We start from the raw sequence: 18,663 nt of genomic DNA on the forward strand, positions 1-18,663 counted from the left end.
GATGGACATGAGTTTGACTGAACTCTGGGAGTTGGTGATGGACAGGGAGGCCTGGCGTGCTGCAATTCATGGGGTCGCAAAGAGTCAGACATGACTGAGTGACTATTGAACTAACTGAGTGGAGAGAACATTCCTTCCTTTTTTTTTTCTTATGCTTGTGCTGTGTGGCATATGGGATCTTAATTCCCCAATCAGGGATCAAACCCATGCCCCCTGTACTGGAAATGCAGTCTTAAATACTGGACTGCCAGGGAAATCCCCATATTTCAAATACTGATGAAAACGCTCTTTTCAGAGCCTCTGAAGCATCTGCAAAATTGCTGTTTACCTACCACTACACTCGCTGTGAGCTAATGACATTCAATCCCAAGTGGTCATCTCATGTGAAAGCAAGTCTCCAAAGAGCTCCCCGCCCCTTGAGTTCACTTTGTGAGAGTTACTACGTGAATATGGTTATAATCTATTCTAATCTTGAAATTCTTATGTGAGCTTTTCACAGATGCCATGGGTAAGAGGGAGTGCTCTGGAGCCTGCTGCCTAGTCTGAATCTAGACTCTACCACTTACTACAGGCCCCAAGCAAGTTTTTTGACCAGCCTGAGTCTTGGGTTTATAACCTGTAGAATGGAAGAATGTTTTAGGGCTGTTCTGAAGCACAAATGAAAAAATGTATGCATTTGCTTGGCACTGAGTAAGCACTCCATAAATTGTGCCCATTATTATGATGAAATATTAATAGGAAAAGAAGTGTGTTCTGTTGAACCCAGTCTCCATTCAACCCTCTGAGGTCCCTGGTGCAGAAGGTTCTTATCCTTCTTTAATTTTACCAGCCATCCAGATTCCAGCAAAACTGCATAATTGTGTATTTGTAGCTGGTTCCGAAATCTAATTAAAGTTTGAATAAGATACACTGCTATGCCACAGGTTTTAACAGTGCTACTTAAGTTTAGATCCCAAAAGCAGTGCCTTAAATAGGCTATGCTTAGAGTTTAATGCAATCTTACAAGTAGAGGCACAACATTTTTTTTTTCTTTACCAACCCTTTTCTCTCCCAAGGCAATACCCATTTATTAAGATTAATGAAATCTGCCTTCTTTTCTGTTTACTTGGTATAAATCATCATATGCTTTGGGGAGATGTGGAGCGGTTATTTCTGGGGTGAATATTTTTGGCTCCCTAGCTTCAGCCACAGCTGCTTTGAAAGAGGTAGCAGGGGCCTCACCTAGTTCCTGGGTCTTGGTCTCAAAAGGCACCCCCTGCCCCACCACTCGCTAGTGCCACTGACTCAGAAACTCAAGGCGAGGTCTGGCTGGCCCGGTTTCCAGGCTCCTGCAGGTGATCCCATCGCCCTGCCTTTGAGAATGTGGGAGAGGGAAGCAGAAGGAGCACTGGCCTGGGAGTCTTGGCTAGACGTTCATCTCAGCCCCAGCTCGCTTGTGGCTCTGGCATGGCCCTTTCCATCTGGGCATCTTCCCACTGAAGGAGGGGCCTGGCCATTTGTTTTGAACTCCTTTCCAGTTCTTTTTTCTGGGACCTCGCGATTCTTATTCTGAGCCCTGGAGGCCTAGTCAGAGCCTCGTCCTTACTGCTCTTGGGTATTAAAAAGGTCAGGACTCCCCGAAGTCTGGGCTGTGAGCCCAAATGGCCCTTCTGAGCAGAGGATTCTGCATCAGGATTTTACAGTGCTGATTCACGGGTGTCTTGAGCACTTGGGATAGGGAGGGGGCAGCGTGCTCCCTGGGGAGGAAGTGGCATTCAGCCACTTGGGTGATACTTTCATTTTCAGGGGAACAATTCCCTCTGGCGTGAAGGGCCTGATTTCTCCCTCCACGTGCCCAAGGGGCACAGGGCTCTGATGGCCTAGTCCTCCTGCCCTCCCTACCTCCCCATCCCACCCCAAACATTTGCCTGGGTGCCATGAATTTTGTGACCTCCGGGTAACTTCCTCCTCTGTGCCTCTAAGGCCGTGTGGGTCAAGTAATAATAATAACTGCCATTTATTGAACGTTCTGGCCACTATGCTAAGAGCTTTGCTTCCTTTTTCTCATTGAATCCCATGAGGTGAGGACCTTTATGACTATTTTGCATTCCGGAGAGGTGGGGTGCACAGAAAAGACGAGACTTTTCTGCGCACAGATCCCACAACGCTGTAGCAGCACCAGAGAGCTCTTAGCCACCCTGCTTACTGCTTCCACAAGGGGGAGGCTACCTTCTTCCAGGCTTAGGAAAGGATTCAGGGTGGGGTGGGGTGGGGTAGGGGTGGGATGGTGAATGAGACCACAGGTGCAAAAGCCTCAAGCTCAGCTATGGTCAGAGAGTCTGGTCTCATGAAGGAAAGGACGGTGAAAGGGCCAACCTTAATTCCCTGTCAGTTCCATAAAGGGAGCTCTGAAGGCCGGCTCCCCAGGAGCTGTGTGCATCCTGGTCTGAGTAGGTTCTAACACAACTTAGAACTTGTGTTCAGTGGTGACAAAGAAACCTCATGGCCTCGTGTTTTCCTACGCTGGCCATGCATCAGAATCTGCAGAAGGTGTTAAAACTACCAACGCTCAGACCTTTTTTCCAGAGATCCCACATCTAAAGTAGAATCCAGACATCTGAGTTATTTTTATAACCGCCCCGAGGGATTCTGGTGATGATTTTCCAGGTTTCGAACCACAGGTGTGGGTAACAGTGCCATATGAGATGTTACTTATCTGAGTCTAGCTTCAGTCTTCCGGAGAATTCTGACTACAGGGCCACTGAGTCTGGAGCTGTCGCTCTGCACAGCCCAGAGGAGCTCACTGGCCCCCGAACGCCAACCTCTACAGAAGCCTCCAGCCCCCTCCCAAGGGCGCTTATCCCCATCTCTGATGTGGGCTAGGAGCAAAGAGAAGTGAGGTTCTAGGTTTGCGGTCAGGACATTACCTAAGGGGGTGGAGGGAGAGAGAAGAGAGCCATGTGGTTGTGAACCTCTAAATAAAGGAAGTTTCTTGTGAGAATTGAAATGTCGTGTTCTAGTCCCAGTGTTCTCCCCACCTGGGAACTTTTTGAACATTCCAGCCCTGTCCTACAGTAAGGAAGCGACTAGAGGCTATGTCAGCAGGGGAGAGGGAAGTGGTGCCGGGGCCCAGGGGTGGGTGGGGCGGCACAGGAGAGACAGGAAGCCAGGGACGGCGGAGGGATGTGCCCCTGTCGTCAGTGTAGAGGATGGTATGCGGGCCGGTGGGGTGGGATCCCAAGAGACCTCAGAGATGTCTTGGTTTACCTGTTCAAGGGAAAGCAGGTGAGAGATTTGGTGAAATCTTCCTTTCCAGGCCAGATGCATTGGCTGTGAAGCTTGACTTTGTAAACTGGGGCTTCAAGCCCTAGTCACGTGGTTGGCTGCTCATCATCACCCAGGCAGTCTGACTTCCTGGTTGTGGCCCTAATTCTTTCCTCCCCCTCAAATTCAGTTTAATGATATCCTTTTGATCACGGATGGCTTCTTTACTTCGTTTATTTTCTACACGATAGTCAACCCAGGGCTACATGCCTTGGGAGGCTGTATGAGAGCACAGCACACAAGCCTCCCACTTTGGGGCTGCTCTGAGTCCATTCAAGCACAAACTGGCTGCAGATTTGAAACATTTCTATAACAGCAAGGGCGGACACCTTTGATCCAGGAAAAAAAAAAAAAAAGTGCAAGAGGAAGTTATCAGAATGCTTAGGAAGATCCTTAGAGTAATGGAATCAGATCTGGCTCGGGAAGGAGGTGGGGTACCTCTGTGGTCTGTACTAGCAAAGGTACCCAGGTGGGACCGTGAAGACTGGGTCCAGGAACCACTGGGGGCTGGCTTCCTCTTGGGCAGGAGAAGAGGCTGCAGATTGTGTAACTAAAGCCACTTCCTTTATGAGAAGCTGTTAACACCAAAATTTCCTCCTAGATAAATTTATAAAATGTTCTTATGTTTATTCTAGTTACCAAGGCTAATCATCCTGCCATTTATTTTCAGTGTGCTTAAAAAAAAAACAACGGGGCAGTTAAATAGGAATGTAAACAAAGGTGAAACCTCTACGAACTGTTCTTAGGCCAACTGATGAGAGTTAGGCTGAAGTAGAGAAGCTTAGGCATAAAAGAGTGATCGGTCTGTGTACTTCATGCTGTTATCAACTGTAAATGCAGTGAGGGAAAGTGTGTGTGTGTGTGTGTGAACACATGTTTACTAGGGAGAGGAGGCAGCTTCCTGAGATTTGCTCCAGTCCTAAGTAGAGCAGTATGTATTTTCTTGAGAGTTTCATGTTGATTGTTAGAAAACACTGCCTCCTGTCTCTTGTCCTGGTGCCATAAACTGAAACTTTAATTCTTTGGAAAGTATAGTGGATTCTGGCAAAAACTGTTACTTTTGCATCTTTTTCCAAGGAGACTGTTGGGGAGCCATTCTATTTGCTGGTGACAACTCTGAACCAGAAAATAAACAAGGGCCCCGTCGATGTAATCACTTGCAAAGCGCTGTACACCCTTAATGAGGACTGGCTGCTATGGCAGGTTCCAGAATTCAGTACTGTGGTAAGTTTGCGATGAAGCTGGTGGGGTAGACAGTGTATGTGGGGGGTGGGGGGATAGTGTCACTTGAAATGATATCATTACTACTGTGAGAGGCCTCAGACTTTTAGTTAATTAAAAACAGTAGTTGATAAAATATTAACACGTGTTCACATAATAGATTTTAATTACTCTGATTGGGGAGAAAAGTATTATGATGATGCCTGAGGTACTCATCAATTTCCAAAGATTTTAATATCAGGATTGCTTATAGCCTTCAGCATCATCAAAGGAAATGCAAAGTACTCCCTATTCAGCATTTAGAATTGCAATCAGAATTTCTCAAACAACTCTGCCCTGGAAGACAATGTGTGAAGATGTATTTCAACCAAATTGAGGCCGTCTTATTTTAGAATGATAACGCAAGACAAATTCCACTGTGTTCCCCCTGCAACCTGACGCCCTTACTTTATTTTCATGGATTAGTTACAAATGTTTGGTGTCATGCACTTAATGTTCTGTGATCTCATAGATATTTTTAGAGGAATGCTGTAAATCATGACAGTAAGATGACTGCCTGGCTGCTGGAGGGTTTCACCCATTTAAGAACTTCCTTTTCTCCCATCCCCACTCCACCCACCCACCCTCTTCCCTTCCTTAAAGGAAAAGAGACTGACTTTTTTTTTTTTTGCACAGTCAGGAATTTTAGAGAGTCAAGCATGGCAAGTATCTCCAAAATCACTTTGGATTTTTCTGTGCTTTTCTGTTAATAGAGGCTTGGAAAAGAGATGGCTGTGTTTTGGCTTTGATCTTTGGCTTTATGGAGATTCTGAGCTGCTCACAATCTCATGAGTGGGGAAGGAGGGAAAAAATTACAGTGGGGTTTTGGTATTTCTCAGTAAAAGGGCTGAGTCTCCTGTGGCTTCGCTTGGATGGTGAGCACTGCAGTGTCATCCTGGAAGAATCTATCCTTAATTGGATAGACTATGTTCTGGTTGTGTCCTCTGGCGGGATAATAGTCCCTCGGTAAGCTTTTTAGAGTTCTTGGTCATTGCCAGATGGAGCTCACCCTCCACTGAAGACACATGCTCAACTCCATCCATAAGGTGGGAGGCTGGGCAGAGAGTCACCAGTTCTGACTTCTGTCTTTACCCCCATCTATACCCGAAGGGTGCAGTGGTTCTCCAATGTTGGCATGCATCAGAGGCCCCTAGAGAGCTGATTAAACCCCAGAGTTTCTAATTCAATAGGTCTGTGGGTGTGACCAGAGAACTTGACATTTCTCAAGAGCTTTCTGTAGCTACTGCAGTTACTGATAAGAGTGGTTACTAAGTGTAGACTCGAGAGCCAGGTGATTTGAATTCTGCCTCTGGATAGCTGTGTGGCTTTTGGCAAATTTGGAAACCTCTCTGTACCTCCACTTCTTCACATGTAAAATGAGGGTGGTGATCATGGTGCTTGCCTATCTCATGGGTGTCACAAGGATTAAGGGTTGATATTCTGGGCTTCTTGGGCTTCTCTGGTGGCTCAGATGGTAAAGAATCTGCCTGCAATACAGGAGACCTGGGTTCGATCCCTGGGTGGGAAAGATCCCCTGGACAAGGGAATGGCTACCCTCTCCAGTATCTTGCCTGGAGAATTCCACAGACAGAGGAGCCTGGAGGGCTACAGTCCATGGAGTCTCAAAGAGTTGGACAAGACTGAGCAACTAACACACACACTGTCCACATGAACAAAGCACTTAGACCATTGCTGGACACATGAGTGCCCTGTAAAGAGTTATTAAATTTAATTCAAATCTCCTCAGGCACATGTTAGAAATGCTGATCCAGACACACCCTTACCTGGGCCTTCCCTCGGGACTAACTACATTGGACTCTCTGGGGATGGAGCTCAGGGCACAGATAGATAGCTTAAATGCTCCAGGTAATCCTGACATGCATCCTGCAGGAAGAACCCCACTGGTATGTCGGGAGAATGAAGGATGAACTTGCATCAGGGCCCATTGACTCTCCTTTCACTGATTCAGGGTTTCGTCTTCAGACCCAGGGCCTGGGTCCTAACCCTGAAGATGTTCATGCTTTTACTTTGAAACATTTTAGGAGCTCCACAGGTTCCCAAAGAGAAATATTTACAAGTGAATCTAGGTCAGGGGAAGCCAGCAGGGTCTCACTTTCATGAAAACACGAACCCCCTGGCAGGAAAGAGAGGAGAGGAGAAGATGGAACTGGGAGTGGGGAGGATTCAATGCCTGGAGCAACTTTCAAGGCCCGAGTCCTTTCTGATGCTTTACATCTGAACACTTTTTCCCCTTTGATTTTGAAACGTTATTTATTTCACAGTCAATTAAGACCATGTGTTTCTGATTTGTTAACACTCAACTCATCATCAAAATGTTTCTTGATGTTGAAATTTGTGTCGACTCTTGGATTCTTTTTTCCTCTGTAGCCCCTGGGGAAAAGGTTGATGGAAAATTATGCTTTCAGAAATCCACATAAATCTTTCTTTTTGAATACGGATTTGCCTGTAGATAGCATTGAGACTGAGGAAGGGGCATGCCTCTTGTTTCTAGGGCCCTTGACTTTAAACGTGATTTTTAATACCTTTTATTGGACCTGCCCCAAACCTCTTTCATGGTGAATGGTTATACTAGGAGCTCCAGGGAGGCTTGATCCGGTCTGTGCTTGTGTGACAAAGTGTTAGCAGAAGGTCAATATAAAAAATTTAAGGGTTTTTATTTCCTTTCAGGCAAGTCCCCTCAGCCTTAACCATCATCTTTTACATTTTCTTCCTTCCTCTCTCCTCCTCCCGCCCCCTCTTTCTCGCTTTACCCCCACTTCCCCAGGCCTCAACATACACCCAGAGGTTTGAAGTCTTGATTTTCTAAATTTGCCTGAGGTGGTTTATGTAATTGAAAACCAAGGTGTGGTGAACAAACCCGATTGTGTGTGTGTCTGTGTGGTGTACATTTTTTCAAAGAAAGAAAAGTCAGAGGAAAAAAATGAAGAGCAGCCACCAGAATGGTTTGAAATGACAGAGGTTGGTGCCATGTCAGGGGCACATTTAAAAAGAGGGCCCCAAGCTCCTGTTTGGCTAAATGTTCAAAAACACGGCTCCTCATCCAACAGCCCAGAAGTTAGGTTTGACACCTCTAAAGGTTAGAATGTGTTCTTCCTGATGTGTGGAGTGTTTTCTAGAACATTAAAGACATCCTACCAATTGCTTATATGTGAAATCATTATAGTAACACATGGGCTCCAAGAAGTAATTCTTTGTTTGCCGTGCCCTGGGAGGAAAACTCCTCTGACTTTCTTAGATGTAAGCAAAGGCCCATAAAGTCACTTCCTCTAGGACCAGAAGAAACCCACTCTCCTCTACCAGGGGACCGCAGACTGGTGTTCAATGAGGCAGACCGCCATAACGTTCTCAAGCTCCCGGATGGAAGAATCAGGGGAGCACACGTACCGCTCCCCCCACCACACACACATATGACTCGAACATCCAGGCATTCCAAGTTGACAGCTAGACGAGGAATAAAGCCTGCTGCTCTGTGGTTTTACCTCCTTTAGGCACGTTTGAGGTTGCGGCTGGAGCCTCTCGGGCCCTCCCTCAAGGCGGTCTGTGTCTAGAGAGTGATTTTGGAGCAGATCGCCTGAAACTTCTGAGGAGTAAGTGAAGGTTGGGGATTTCAGTTCCGGGAAAGTGGACCACATGGGAGAAAGGACATTTGCTTCACTTTCAGGAGGAGATGAGAAAACCCAATAACTCGTAGCAAGCATGCTGAATTAGCAAGAGGAGCTTGACTTACAATCAAAGTTCAGCGAGAAATGGTTTTTTGAACTCTTAAAGCCAGGAAATGAGCCTGCCAGTCGGCTGTATCTAAGAGATAGCATCTTGGCGCCCTGGGAAACGCTGTTCTGACAAACATATTATTGCTCTCATTCTCATATCTATGAGAAAGTCTTTAAGATTATTAGAAAATCTTGAAAAAGCACAGATACTTACCTTCAGAAATCTTAATGCTGCTGCTATGATTTATTGTAGGTTTCTGCCAGCCCACACCAGCCCTTTCTCCACAACAGTCACCATGTTGGGGACAGTCATGTTTCATAAACTATTTCGTCTCTGATACAGCTCTAACTATCTCTAGCAAGAGTTGCTCATTGACAAGCTTCCTTCAACACAGTGGCTTTGCCCCCCATGCCTCAGCTCCTTCTCTTCCGTTTAGTTTGTCCTTTCAGAAGATCCATTATCCCCATAATTAAACAACCCACTGTCCCGATTAAGTCATTCTCTGTTACTTCAATTACATCCCATTGTTCATTAAATCCTGATGTTTGCTCTTCAGCAATCTTGTTTTTCAATACGCCTAGCATTTGTGGCCAAACAGTAAAGTTAATTAACAGTTCTTAAGCTTTTTTCCCCCTTTTCTCTCTCCCATCGTGCAAATCATTTCCATTATGACTTGCAATAATACTGAAACCATTACTAACTCCATAGTTGCTGTTCTGAGCTTTCTGATCACAGAAGCAAAACCATTTTTTATAATCATTTGAGGTTATGTCATCCTATTTGATGGCAGGCAGTGGAAAATGAAAAATTAACCTTAAATGAGTGCTTTAAATGACTTTCCTCTTCATACTCTTTGTTCTTACATCCATAGTCATGGGATTAGAAAATAATTTAGTTACCTAAATACAAAAGTACCTAATTTTCTTCTTTATGGCTCAAATGTGACTCTCTTACTTCATCATTAAGGATTCTTATTTATATTTGTACTCCTCAGAGGATGGTGACTTTTATAGGAAATCACAGTGGAGATAAAGACATTTTTTAGATTAGTCTTCTCTTATATTGTTAAAGTCAACATTCTGTTTGATGTTATTGTTATCTAGAGCAGCAATCAGCAAACAAGAGCCTGTGAGCCAAATGTGGCCCTTCTGCTGATTGTTACAAATAAAGTTTTATTGGCACACAGCCATGCCCATTCAGTTACTTTGTCTGTGGTTGTTTTTTTCTGCTGCAATGGCAGAGTTGAGTAGTTACAGTTGAGAGGATACAGACCTCAAAGTCTTAAATGTTCACTGTCTGGCCTTTTACAGAAATGTTGCCAGTCTTTAATCTACAGCTTGACATAATAGAGGAAAAGAACTAAAATCCATCCTTCTCCCAAAAACCTTGGCCTGTTTCCTCTCCTTAGAGGGACACAGCAGTGGAAATGTTTCATCACTATCCACAAAGCTGTAATTTATGGGCGTTTTGCCAGAAAGACCAAAAACCTGTGAAACACATTAAACCTAAAATACTGGAATCAATCATTCTGGGCTAAATCAGACAGATTCTCACTTGATATTTGCATGAACAAGTGTTAGTAAATGCTAGCAAGTGTAGAAAAACTTGTGAGAGAAACTTAAATTTGAGGAAATTTTCTCCATTAATTTGGTTTTTTTCCTTCAAAATGGAAAAGACCTTTCCTCCTCATTATTCTGTCAGGGGGTCAAATACCTTGACACAGGAAGCACTGGGCTCTCAGTCTTTGGTGGGGAAAGGAAAAGGAGGCTGGGGAGGGGTCTTCGGGGTAAGCAAGAGCATCATTAGAGGGGGCAGCTGGTAGGATGTCCCCTGGCCAATGCCAGTTTGAGATAAACCTCAGATCAAAAACTTTTCTGAGACTTGCACGTCTAATTCTGCGCTCTCACTGCTCCTGCTGAACTTCTGGAAGTGGTTTTCTTCTAATTCAGTTTAGTATAAAAACCAGATTTTCTCTTGACCTTCATTTGGTTCTGCAGTGAAATTAGAAATGTATCTTATAGGTTTTATTTAATGAAAGCAATTATTGGCCTAAGACCTTTTACAGTAAAGTTGCTGGTTTGTAATAAATTCTTTTGAAATTGGTTTCTAAGTATAAGAAGGTATTCAGAAAGGATGCAGCAACGTCCCTGCCATCATTAGCCAAGAATATGGCTGGTGAGGTCAAGAGGTAGATGGATCATTCTTTTCCCACCAAACTGTGGGGAAAGTGGGGGACAATGCCTCTCCCCGTGCTTGAATCCTCTCAGCCCTCTGCAGCCTTATTTTTTCTACCTCCCCAATACCTGAAACCGCGAAGTTGGTTAAGGGCTGATGGGTAAAGCTGCTAGCGAAGCAGCAGTATTATGTGTCTAGGTGCCATGATGCTCAGCTCAGAAGAGGTGGGGTTTGGAGTCTGACAGTCTTGGGTGTGACTCTGAGCTCAGCCACTTTACAAACTAGCTGTGTGACCTTGGGCAAGTCACCCAACCTCTCTAAACCTGTTTCCTCATCTTTAAACAGGTAGATTATAAACCCTAGCCTTGTACATTTGTTAACGAGGTCAGGAAATAATATCTGTAAGATGTCTAGCCATCATGCCACAGAGCGTGTGCTTGTTGTTCATTTATTTTTATGTATTTATGGCTGTGCTGGGTCTTTGTTGCTGCACACAGCCTTTCTCTAGCTGCAGCAAGTGGGGGCTACTCTCTAAGCGGTGTGCCAGCTTCTCGTTGCAGTGGCTTCTCTTGTTGCAGAGCATGGGCTCCAGAGTGTGGGCTCAGGATCTGTGGCGTGTGGGATCTTCTCGGACCAGGGATCAAACCTGTGTCCCATGCATTGGCAGGCAGATTCTTAACCACTGGACCACCAGGGAAGTCCTCATTATGTGTTGAAACACAAACTGCCCCCTCACTATTCTTTCTGGTCGGTCATTTATTGATGATGGGTGATACAGGGAAGTTGATTAGCTGCATCCATTGTCATTAAACGTTTATGTTACTATTGAAAATGTTACCCATAACCCTATACGTGGACTTTTACAACCTGTAGCATGCAATATCTCACTGGACAGATGTGAACAGGAGACCACAGTGACATTCCTGCATAGCTAACTGGGGGTGCAGTCCTGCACACCCCAAGGGGCTGGACTGTGACCTGCAGTGAAGGACGGGATCCTTCCAGTCTGGTCCTTTCTCTGGGTTTGGTACCTGTGCCTTCCAAATCCCCTTGCTCTTCTGAGACCCCTTCTTGATAATAGCTAAGGCTTTGTTCCCGAATCCATGGTTCCTTGAGACCCAAGACACCTGTGGTTTAAGCCACAGGGGAATTTCTCTCTCACCCATGTGAAGTTCTGGGATGGGCAGGCCAGCTTTGGTGGGTGCCTCTGCTGGGACATCCTCGCAGACCCCAGCTCCTCTCTTGTTATCCTGAGGTCACCTCAGGACCTAAGGTGTTTGCTCCCCGCCAGCCTCCTTCCACAGTCCAACCAGCAGGACATGTGCTGAGCCACAGAAAAGTTGACAGATGGTCGCCAGCTGTCTTTTGAGGAAGTTTCCCAGGGGCTGCCACATAACACATCTGCTGAATCTCACTGACCTGAACTGAATCACATGGCCATACCCAGCTGCAACAGGGGCTGGGAAAGGTCATCTTTATTCTGGGTGAACACGGGGCTCCTAAAAGTGCTTGCCAGCGGGGCCCGAGCCACAGGCTGCTCCAGATTGAGTGGGTTCCCCGGGGTCCCATGCCAGGAGATCGAGTCTCCTGTGTCCAACCTGTCTGCTCAGACAGCGTTTACTAAGAACCCCAGGCAGGTGGGGCCTTCCCTTCAGAGGTTTATCACCTTGCTGGCCGTTTGGCTCTGCAGTTAAGAGTGTGAATATGGCCTAGTTATGACCCTCAACAGCTCTGCGATCTTGGACACGTTTCTGACCCTCTCTGTCTCAGTTTCTTCATCCATTAAACAATGCTAATAATAGTGCCCATGATAGACAGCAGTTGTAAGGATTAAATGAGTTAGCAAAGCATACCTGACACGTGGTGAGTGTTCAGTCTGTGCTGGCTATTATTATTAGAAACCTAAACCGGTATTCTCGTCTTCAGACTTTGTTTCTATAAATAGTACAAGGCTTCTCCCTCACGTGGCAGATGGTAGTTTTGGAAAGGCAAGCATGGTTCTTCAAGCCTCTGCCCGCCATTCTTCCCCCAGAGGAAGTGAGATTCTTTACCTAGACTTCTTGACCTACTAGCATGAGCAAAAGATTGAAGCTTGCTGCACATCAGTCTGATTAGAGTTGAAGCCAAGAGTCTCCATAGTCTAGAGGCCTCCTTCTCTGCCATTGCACATGCAGTGCCTTTCCAGACCCAATTCAAATGCCCCTTCCTCCATGCAGCCTTCCTTGATTTCTCCCCCTTTGAAAACCCTCCTCCAAGGTAGAGATAATATCTCTCTAAACCTCTAAAGCACCCCACTGATGACTACTGTTTTCTATTGGCATTAGAATTCGTGTGTATATCCCACAGCTGTATCAGTCTTCAAGTACTTCCCAGGCAGGATCAGTGCTAGCTTCCATTTGTGATCATTTGCAATGCCCTGCACACAGTATGTGTCAAGTAGATGGGTGTCAATGAATGACTTTATAACCTCAGCATCAACAAAGTACGCTCTGTCAGGTTGGGTGCAGACAGATGTAAGTAAGAGAAAATATGACTAATAGTGTGTGAAATCCTAAAAGCATGGAGTTGCGTCTCAGAGCCGGAAATCTGGAGGTAAGCAGCCACAAGGCAGGTCCATGTACTCAGCAGTGTCAGGGCTCTGGGTCACTATCTCCATGCTCTCTTGGCCCTTCCTCTTAGTGACTAAATAGCTGCCACAGCTCTAAGCACTGCTCTTCCCTTTTGCAGAAACCTTTTCCCTTAATGTCTCATTGGTCACAGCTGGGTTACATGACCAGTCCCTGGTGAATGAGGAGAAGAGTCACCATCAATTGTGTTTCTTAGCCTAGACTGGACCCACTGCGGTTGATACCTGGCTTTTGTCTGGCAAAGAAGGAAGAAAACGGCTGCGGACTGAATAGCCAACCATATCTATCGCCCCAGCTTTGTTGACACTTTCATAGCTAGAGTAATTCCTCTCAACAGAGGGACAGATTTCTGGAGAAGAGACCAGGTGCATTTTAGAGCACTTTAGCCTTTTGTACATCTTGAAAAATTAATTGCCACCCCATAGATTTGAACTGTGCTTGTTTTTCAAAACATTTTCATATTTTGAAAGGCAGGCTCAGCAAATGTTTAAGAACACGGAGCTCGAGTGCCTGCTTCTGCCTTATCCTCGCCAGGGGATCTTTTACAACGTACTTAACCTCTCTGTACTTCAGTTTCTCATCTGTAAAATGGGATAATAATAGAATCTATGTCATAGGGTTGTTTCTGAGATGAGTTTATATATACTAATACACATCATTTACCATGGTGCTTGGCACACAGGAAGTACTCCTTAGTTTTCTATTATTGCATGTCTTGATTTAGTGATCCTGTCACTTCTTGGAGATAGGGGCAATGAGAATTTTGAGACTCAGGAAACCTGGAGGACTTGCCCACGCTCCCACAGCTAGGGAGCAGGAGAAGGGGATGATCCAGGTGGCCCGGCGCCAGTGCCATGGGCTCTCAGCCCTCCTGTCCTCTCTGCTTGGGTTCTCTGAACGCGTACTGAGAGTGGAAGAGTCATATCTGGTGGCTGAATATTGTTTCAAAAGTGTGGCTTTGGTTCTCAAGTATATTGTGGCTCATCTGAGAATGACGACTGTGTCTTCAGGCGGCTGTCCCATCCTTTTTGGCAGCCTGGACCTGTTTCATGGAAGGCTGTTTTTCCACTGATCAGGAGCAGGGTGGGGCAGAGGGTGATTTGGGGATGGTTCAGGCACATCACATATATTGTGCACTTTACTGCTAGAATCTAATGCGGCCACTGATCTGACAGGAGGCGGAGCTCAGGCAGTAATGTGAGCGGCAGGGAGTGGCTGTAACTGCAGATGAAGCTTCACTAGCTCGCCCTCGGCTCACCTCCTGCCGTTCAGCCCGGTTCCTAACAGGCCACAACCAGTACTGGTCCGTTACCCTGGGGTTGGGAACCCTGTCCTAAGATCTCTCCTAGCCCTGGCCCCTAATACTGTGCCTCTATGAAGGACTCTGGTATAGTGGGTTTTGAAAGGGAGATTCCATGGGGAGCCTTTTGTGATGAGAAGCAGAGGCCCAGCATGAGCTTTCCAAGCCGGGGGATCGGATTATGAGGAAGGGCCTGCTCTGAGGTCCCCGGGCTACACTTGCACATTCAGAAACTGCTGTTGGAGCACTAAGCGTTAGCAGCATAAAAAATGAACACAAATCAATTTGTCTCTGAATTTACTCTCTGAATTCCCCATGGACTCTATAAAAAGCCATTTTACCTTTTTCCACCCATCTGACTGTGGAAGCAGTGGTGGATTTACATGATTTTACATCCAGTTAAGGGTTTTTTTTTTCCCCTTTTGGTTATGTTTTTAAGAAGAATGTTTATTGTCCTATAAAGAGGTGTTTTTGTTGAAGACAATAGTGCCCTTTAGGTAGTCATAGGATGTTATTTCACAAATACTTATGAAACTGTTAAACAAGCTGGGATGGCTGGAGCTCTGATTAAAATAGGCTTTTCATTCGTCTTACCTTTGGAAGCTCCATGACATGGGTTTCACAACCACTGCTGCTCCTGGGGAGGAGACCAGCTGGAGAAACACAGGGAGACGTGGGCAATGCCACTCTGACAGACTATACAGGGCAAGGCTGCCGTCTGCCCCTCCAGCCCCTCCAGGAACGCTGTGTGTGCGGGAAACGCAGCTTAGGTCTTTGGTCGTGGCCCAACTTAAGACAGATTCCTGGTGGTTCAGAGGACTCCTGGGCTGTAGGTGGGATGGGGAGGAGGAGGAGGAAGGGTCCCTGGGTGCAAAGGACTGAAGCTGAGGGGTTCGAGGTGCCACCTCAGACTCACCGTCTCCCTAGAGGCCGAGGCCTCTGTTTCCTCACTCAGAAAGTGGGGATAATAATAATGATAATACAGCACCCTTCTGCCCCAGGATACTGGGAAGATTAGAAGAAGCAGGTCTTGGAAGTGCGTTTGGCAGGGTGCCAGCGTGAAAGTGTTAGTCACTCAGTTGTGTCCGACTCTTTGTGACCCCATGGACTGTAACCCACCAGGCTCCTCTGTCCATGGGATTCTCCAGGCAAGAATGCTGAGGTGGGTTGTCATTCCCTTCTCCAGGGGATCTTCCCCACCCAGTGATTGAACTTGGCTCTCCTGCACTGCAGGCATTTTCTTTAGCATCTGAGCCACCAGGGAAGCCCAGTAAATGTCACTAAAATGTCACGGGAGGTGAGAAAAGGACTCTGGGCTTCCTTCTCGCCCTTTCTGCTGCTTCTCACCCGCCCAGCGGGTCGGAGGTCAGGGTCCTGCATCCCTGCCTGGTGAGCGGCTGACCCAGAACAGGAATATGCCCTGAGAACAGTCAAGGGGGCCACTCTCTGTCTCAGGAAAGGGAAGCTCTCACAGGCCAGACCGAGACCACCGCCTCACCTCAGTCTCCAGCCAGCGTGTACTCAAGAGTTTCAGTCTCTTGGTGAGGACCTGACCAAGATTTACTCTTGCACAACTGTGAGCAGGGTTGTAGGGGGAGGATGTAAAGGCAGGAAACGTGCCTCTGAGCAACGCCCCCCACCCCCACCGGAGCTTTGGAAGTCCCCCCCCACCCCCACCTCCCTTCATCCGGGGTCTTTAAGTCCTACCTCCCAAGTCAGACACCATTCAAAGTGTGAGGTGATTAATTCAGTTCATCTTGGGAGCCCTGGGAGGAACTTACTGTTGTTGTTCCCACTTCGCAGGTGAGAAATCTGAGGTGCAGAGAGGTTACCCAGCTAGTTAGAGGTGAACTGGGCTTGAACCAGGAGTCTGACCCCGAGCGGATGTTCTGCCCCTTTCTCCTTCCAGGCAGCTTGCTCTTGACTCTGGTAGAGACCCTGACGGTGGAGTCAGGGTCCCAGCTGCTCAAGGCTGGTTGAGTCTCTGTTTCCATGTGAAGGCATACTGATACTAACAATAATCATAGTGATGACTTAGATGAAATAATAATCTGCCTGTTACTTTTACTATTATCATCATCATTGAGCCTTTCCCAGCAGCCCAGCTAATGCCAAGCATTTGACTTGTATTATCTTTTTTAAAAAAATATTTATTTGGTGACACTGGGTGTTAGTTGAGGCATGTGGGATCTAGTTCCCTGACCAGGGATTGAACCCTGGCCCCCTGCATTGGGAGTGTGGAGTTTTAGGCAATGAACCACCAGGGACATCCTGAGTTACTTTATTTAATCCGATAACAACGCTAGGGGGTGAGTGCTATGCTTGTATAGTGTTCTTCCCTGGTAGCTCAGATGGTAAAGAATCCACCTACAATACAGGAGACCCCAGTTCGATCCCTGGGTTGGGAGGATCCCCTGGAGAAGGGAATGGAAACCCACTCCGGTATTCTTGCCTGGAGAATTCCATGGACAGAGGAGCCTGGTGGACTGTAGTCCATGGGGTCACAAAGACCTTCACTTCACTTCACTATTCTTACACCCATTTTAAAGCTGAATTAACCCTAAGGCTCCCCATTTGCCACATTAATTGTGTTTTCATTTTGTAAACATTTCCAGCAGCCAATCATTTTACATGCCCTCACTGTATCCAGGCTCAAAAACTAGAAGTAACTGCACATTGGCCACCACACCCAGGTCGTCTGGCTCCACGATTACCAGGGTGCCTTAGAATCTGAACTGTATGTTGTGCTGATTACAAAACACTCAGCACTTGCCTGAATCAGCTCCACTGAGAATCCCGAGTATGTAACTTTGTTGTTTCAGATCGGTTTATTCTTAGGCAAAGTAAACTTGAAATTGCTTTTAAGTTCCTTTTGAAATACTCCCTAGTTCTAAGTTTTCACACATTCACCAAGGCCTTACTTCTCCCATTAGGCTGATTCTGAGGTTTTGCTGCACGGGGAGAATGTTAACTGACAAAAACCATAAGTAATGGCGCTGAACTGTAAAGTAATTAATGCAGGAATAATAGCACAGAGTGGGGATCTCGGTGTGTTAATGAGAGCTCAGGAAACTGCCTGGCTGAAGCTGGTTGAAAGTGGAGGGGGAGAGGAACATAATCATAATCACTGCTGCGTATTACAAAGTGACCTCTGGCGTGATCAATACAGAGACCTCATAACCTTTCCTGTCACCTGGAACTTTGCTTCTAAGATCTGTGGTCCTTTTAATAAAAAAGATAGTCCCCAGTCTACCCTCATCTACTGTGAAACTTTTCCAACATTTTTTTTTCTTTTTTGAAGATGAAATCACTATTTTTAGAATATTTATGTGTGTGTGTATTTTACCCTCAAATATATTTATTCAATGCTTGCTCTATAATGAGAGTTTTAACTTTCTGTTTTCCTTTCCATTATCCCTGAAAAGAATGGATTATGGAAAAAAGATTAAAGTGGGTATAATGTGATACGGTATTTGCTAATGTGCTATCAGAAGTATTAGTAGGACTTGCCAAGGTTTGTGTCTTTTATGAATGCCTTTCAGATTGCAATTATCTAATAGACTTGGAAACCTGTTTGTGTTCTTGCAGGCATTAACTGTCACCTTTGAAAAAATCCCAGAAAATGAGAGTGCAGATGTCTGTCGGAACATATCAGTTAATGTTCTTGATTGCGATACCATAGGTCAAGCCAAAGAAAAGATTTTCCAAGCATTCCTAAGCAAAAATGGCTCTCCTTATGGACTTCAGCTGAATGAAATAGGACTTGGTAAGGCAATACTGTTTTGTCCCAATTCCCTGATAAGCATCCCTCCCACCTACCCTCCCTCCCACCGGGCCCCCAGCATGTAGCTGTGGCTCTGTTTGCTGAAGCTTACTAGCCTGGAATGTTCCCAGAGGGCATGTCTAGGGACCCAGAGATTGCATTGTTCTCTCACAAGTATCATCCTACAAAACCAGGATCCTTCAAAGAAGCTTTCTTTTTTTTTTAAAAAAATTATGTTTGTAAATCAGATTCATGAGATTGCTAACCCTGAGACCCAGTGAATTCACCTTGCATCAAGAAGTACAAAAGGTGTCAACCTCAGGCCTTCTGTATGTGTTGGGTTTCACGTTGGCATTTGATTTGTTTGTTGTGATCCCGAGTGTGTCATTAGTGGGTGGCTCAGACTCGGGGTGTGAACCCCAGCAGGCTAGAAAGGTCATCTTCCTCTCTGCTAATCGCATCCTGCATTACGCGTAGTGTCCGTCCTCCCCCACCACGAAGCA

The 18,663-nt window shown here is 46.0% G+C and overlaps 1 protein-coding gene across 1 annotated transcript in view; it reads left to right on the plus strand.

Annotated features, from left to right (window-relative positions):
- Positions 1 to 18,663, plus strand: part of PLXNC1 (plexin C1) — a 153,618-nt gene that overhangs the window by 109,019 nt on the left and 25,936 nt on the right. The window contains exons 21-22 of the mRNA XM_019960357.2: positions 4,381 to 4,527; positions 17,986 to 18,163. Of these exons, the coding sequence (XP_019815916.2) occupies positions 4,381 to 4,527; positions 17,986 to 18,163 (325 nt within the window). The remainder of the gene's footprint in view (positions 1 to 4,380; positions 4,528 to 17,985; positions 18,164 to 18,663) is intronic.

This window comes from Bos indicus, chromosome 5 (assembly GCF_029378745.1).
Source record: "Bos indicus isolate NIAB-ARS_2022 breed Sahiwal x Tharparkar chromosome 5, NIAB-ARS_B.indTharparkar_mat_pri_1.0, whole genome shotgun sequence".
NCBI classification, from domain to species: Eukaryota; Metazoa; Chordata; class Mammalia; order Artiodactyla; family Bovidae; genus Bos; species Bos indicus.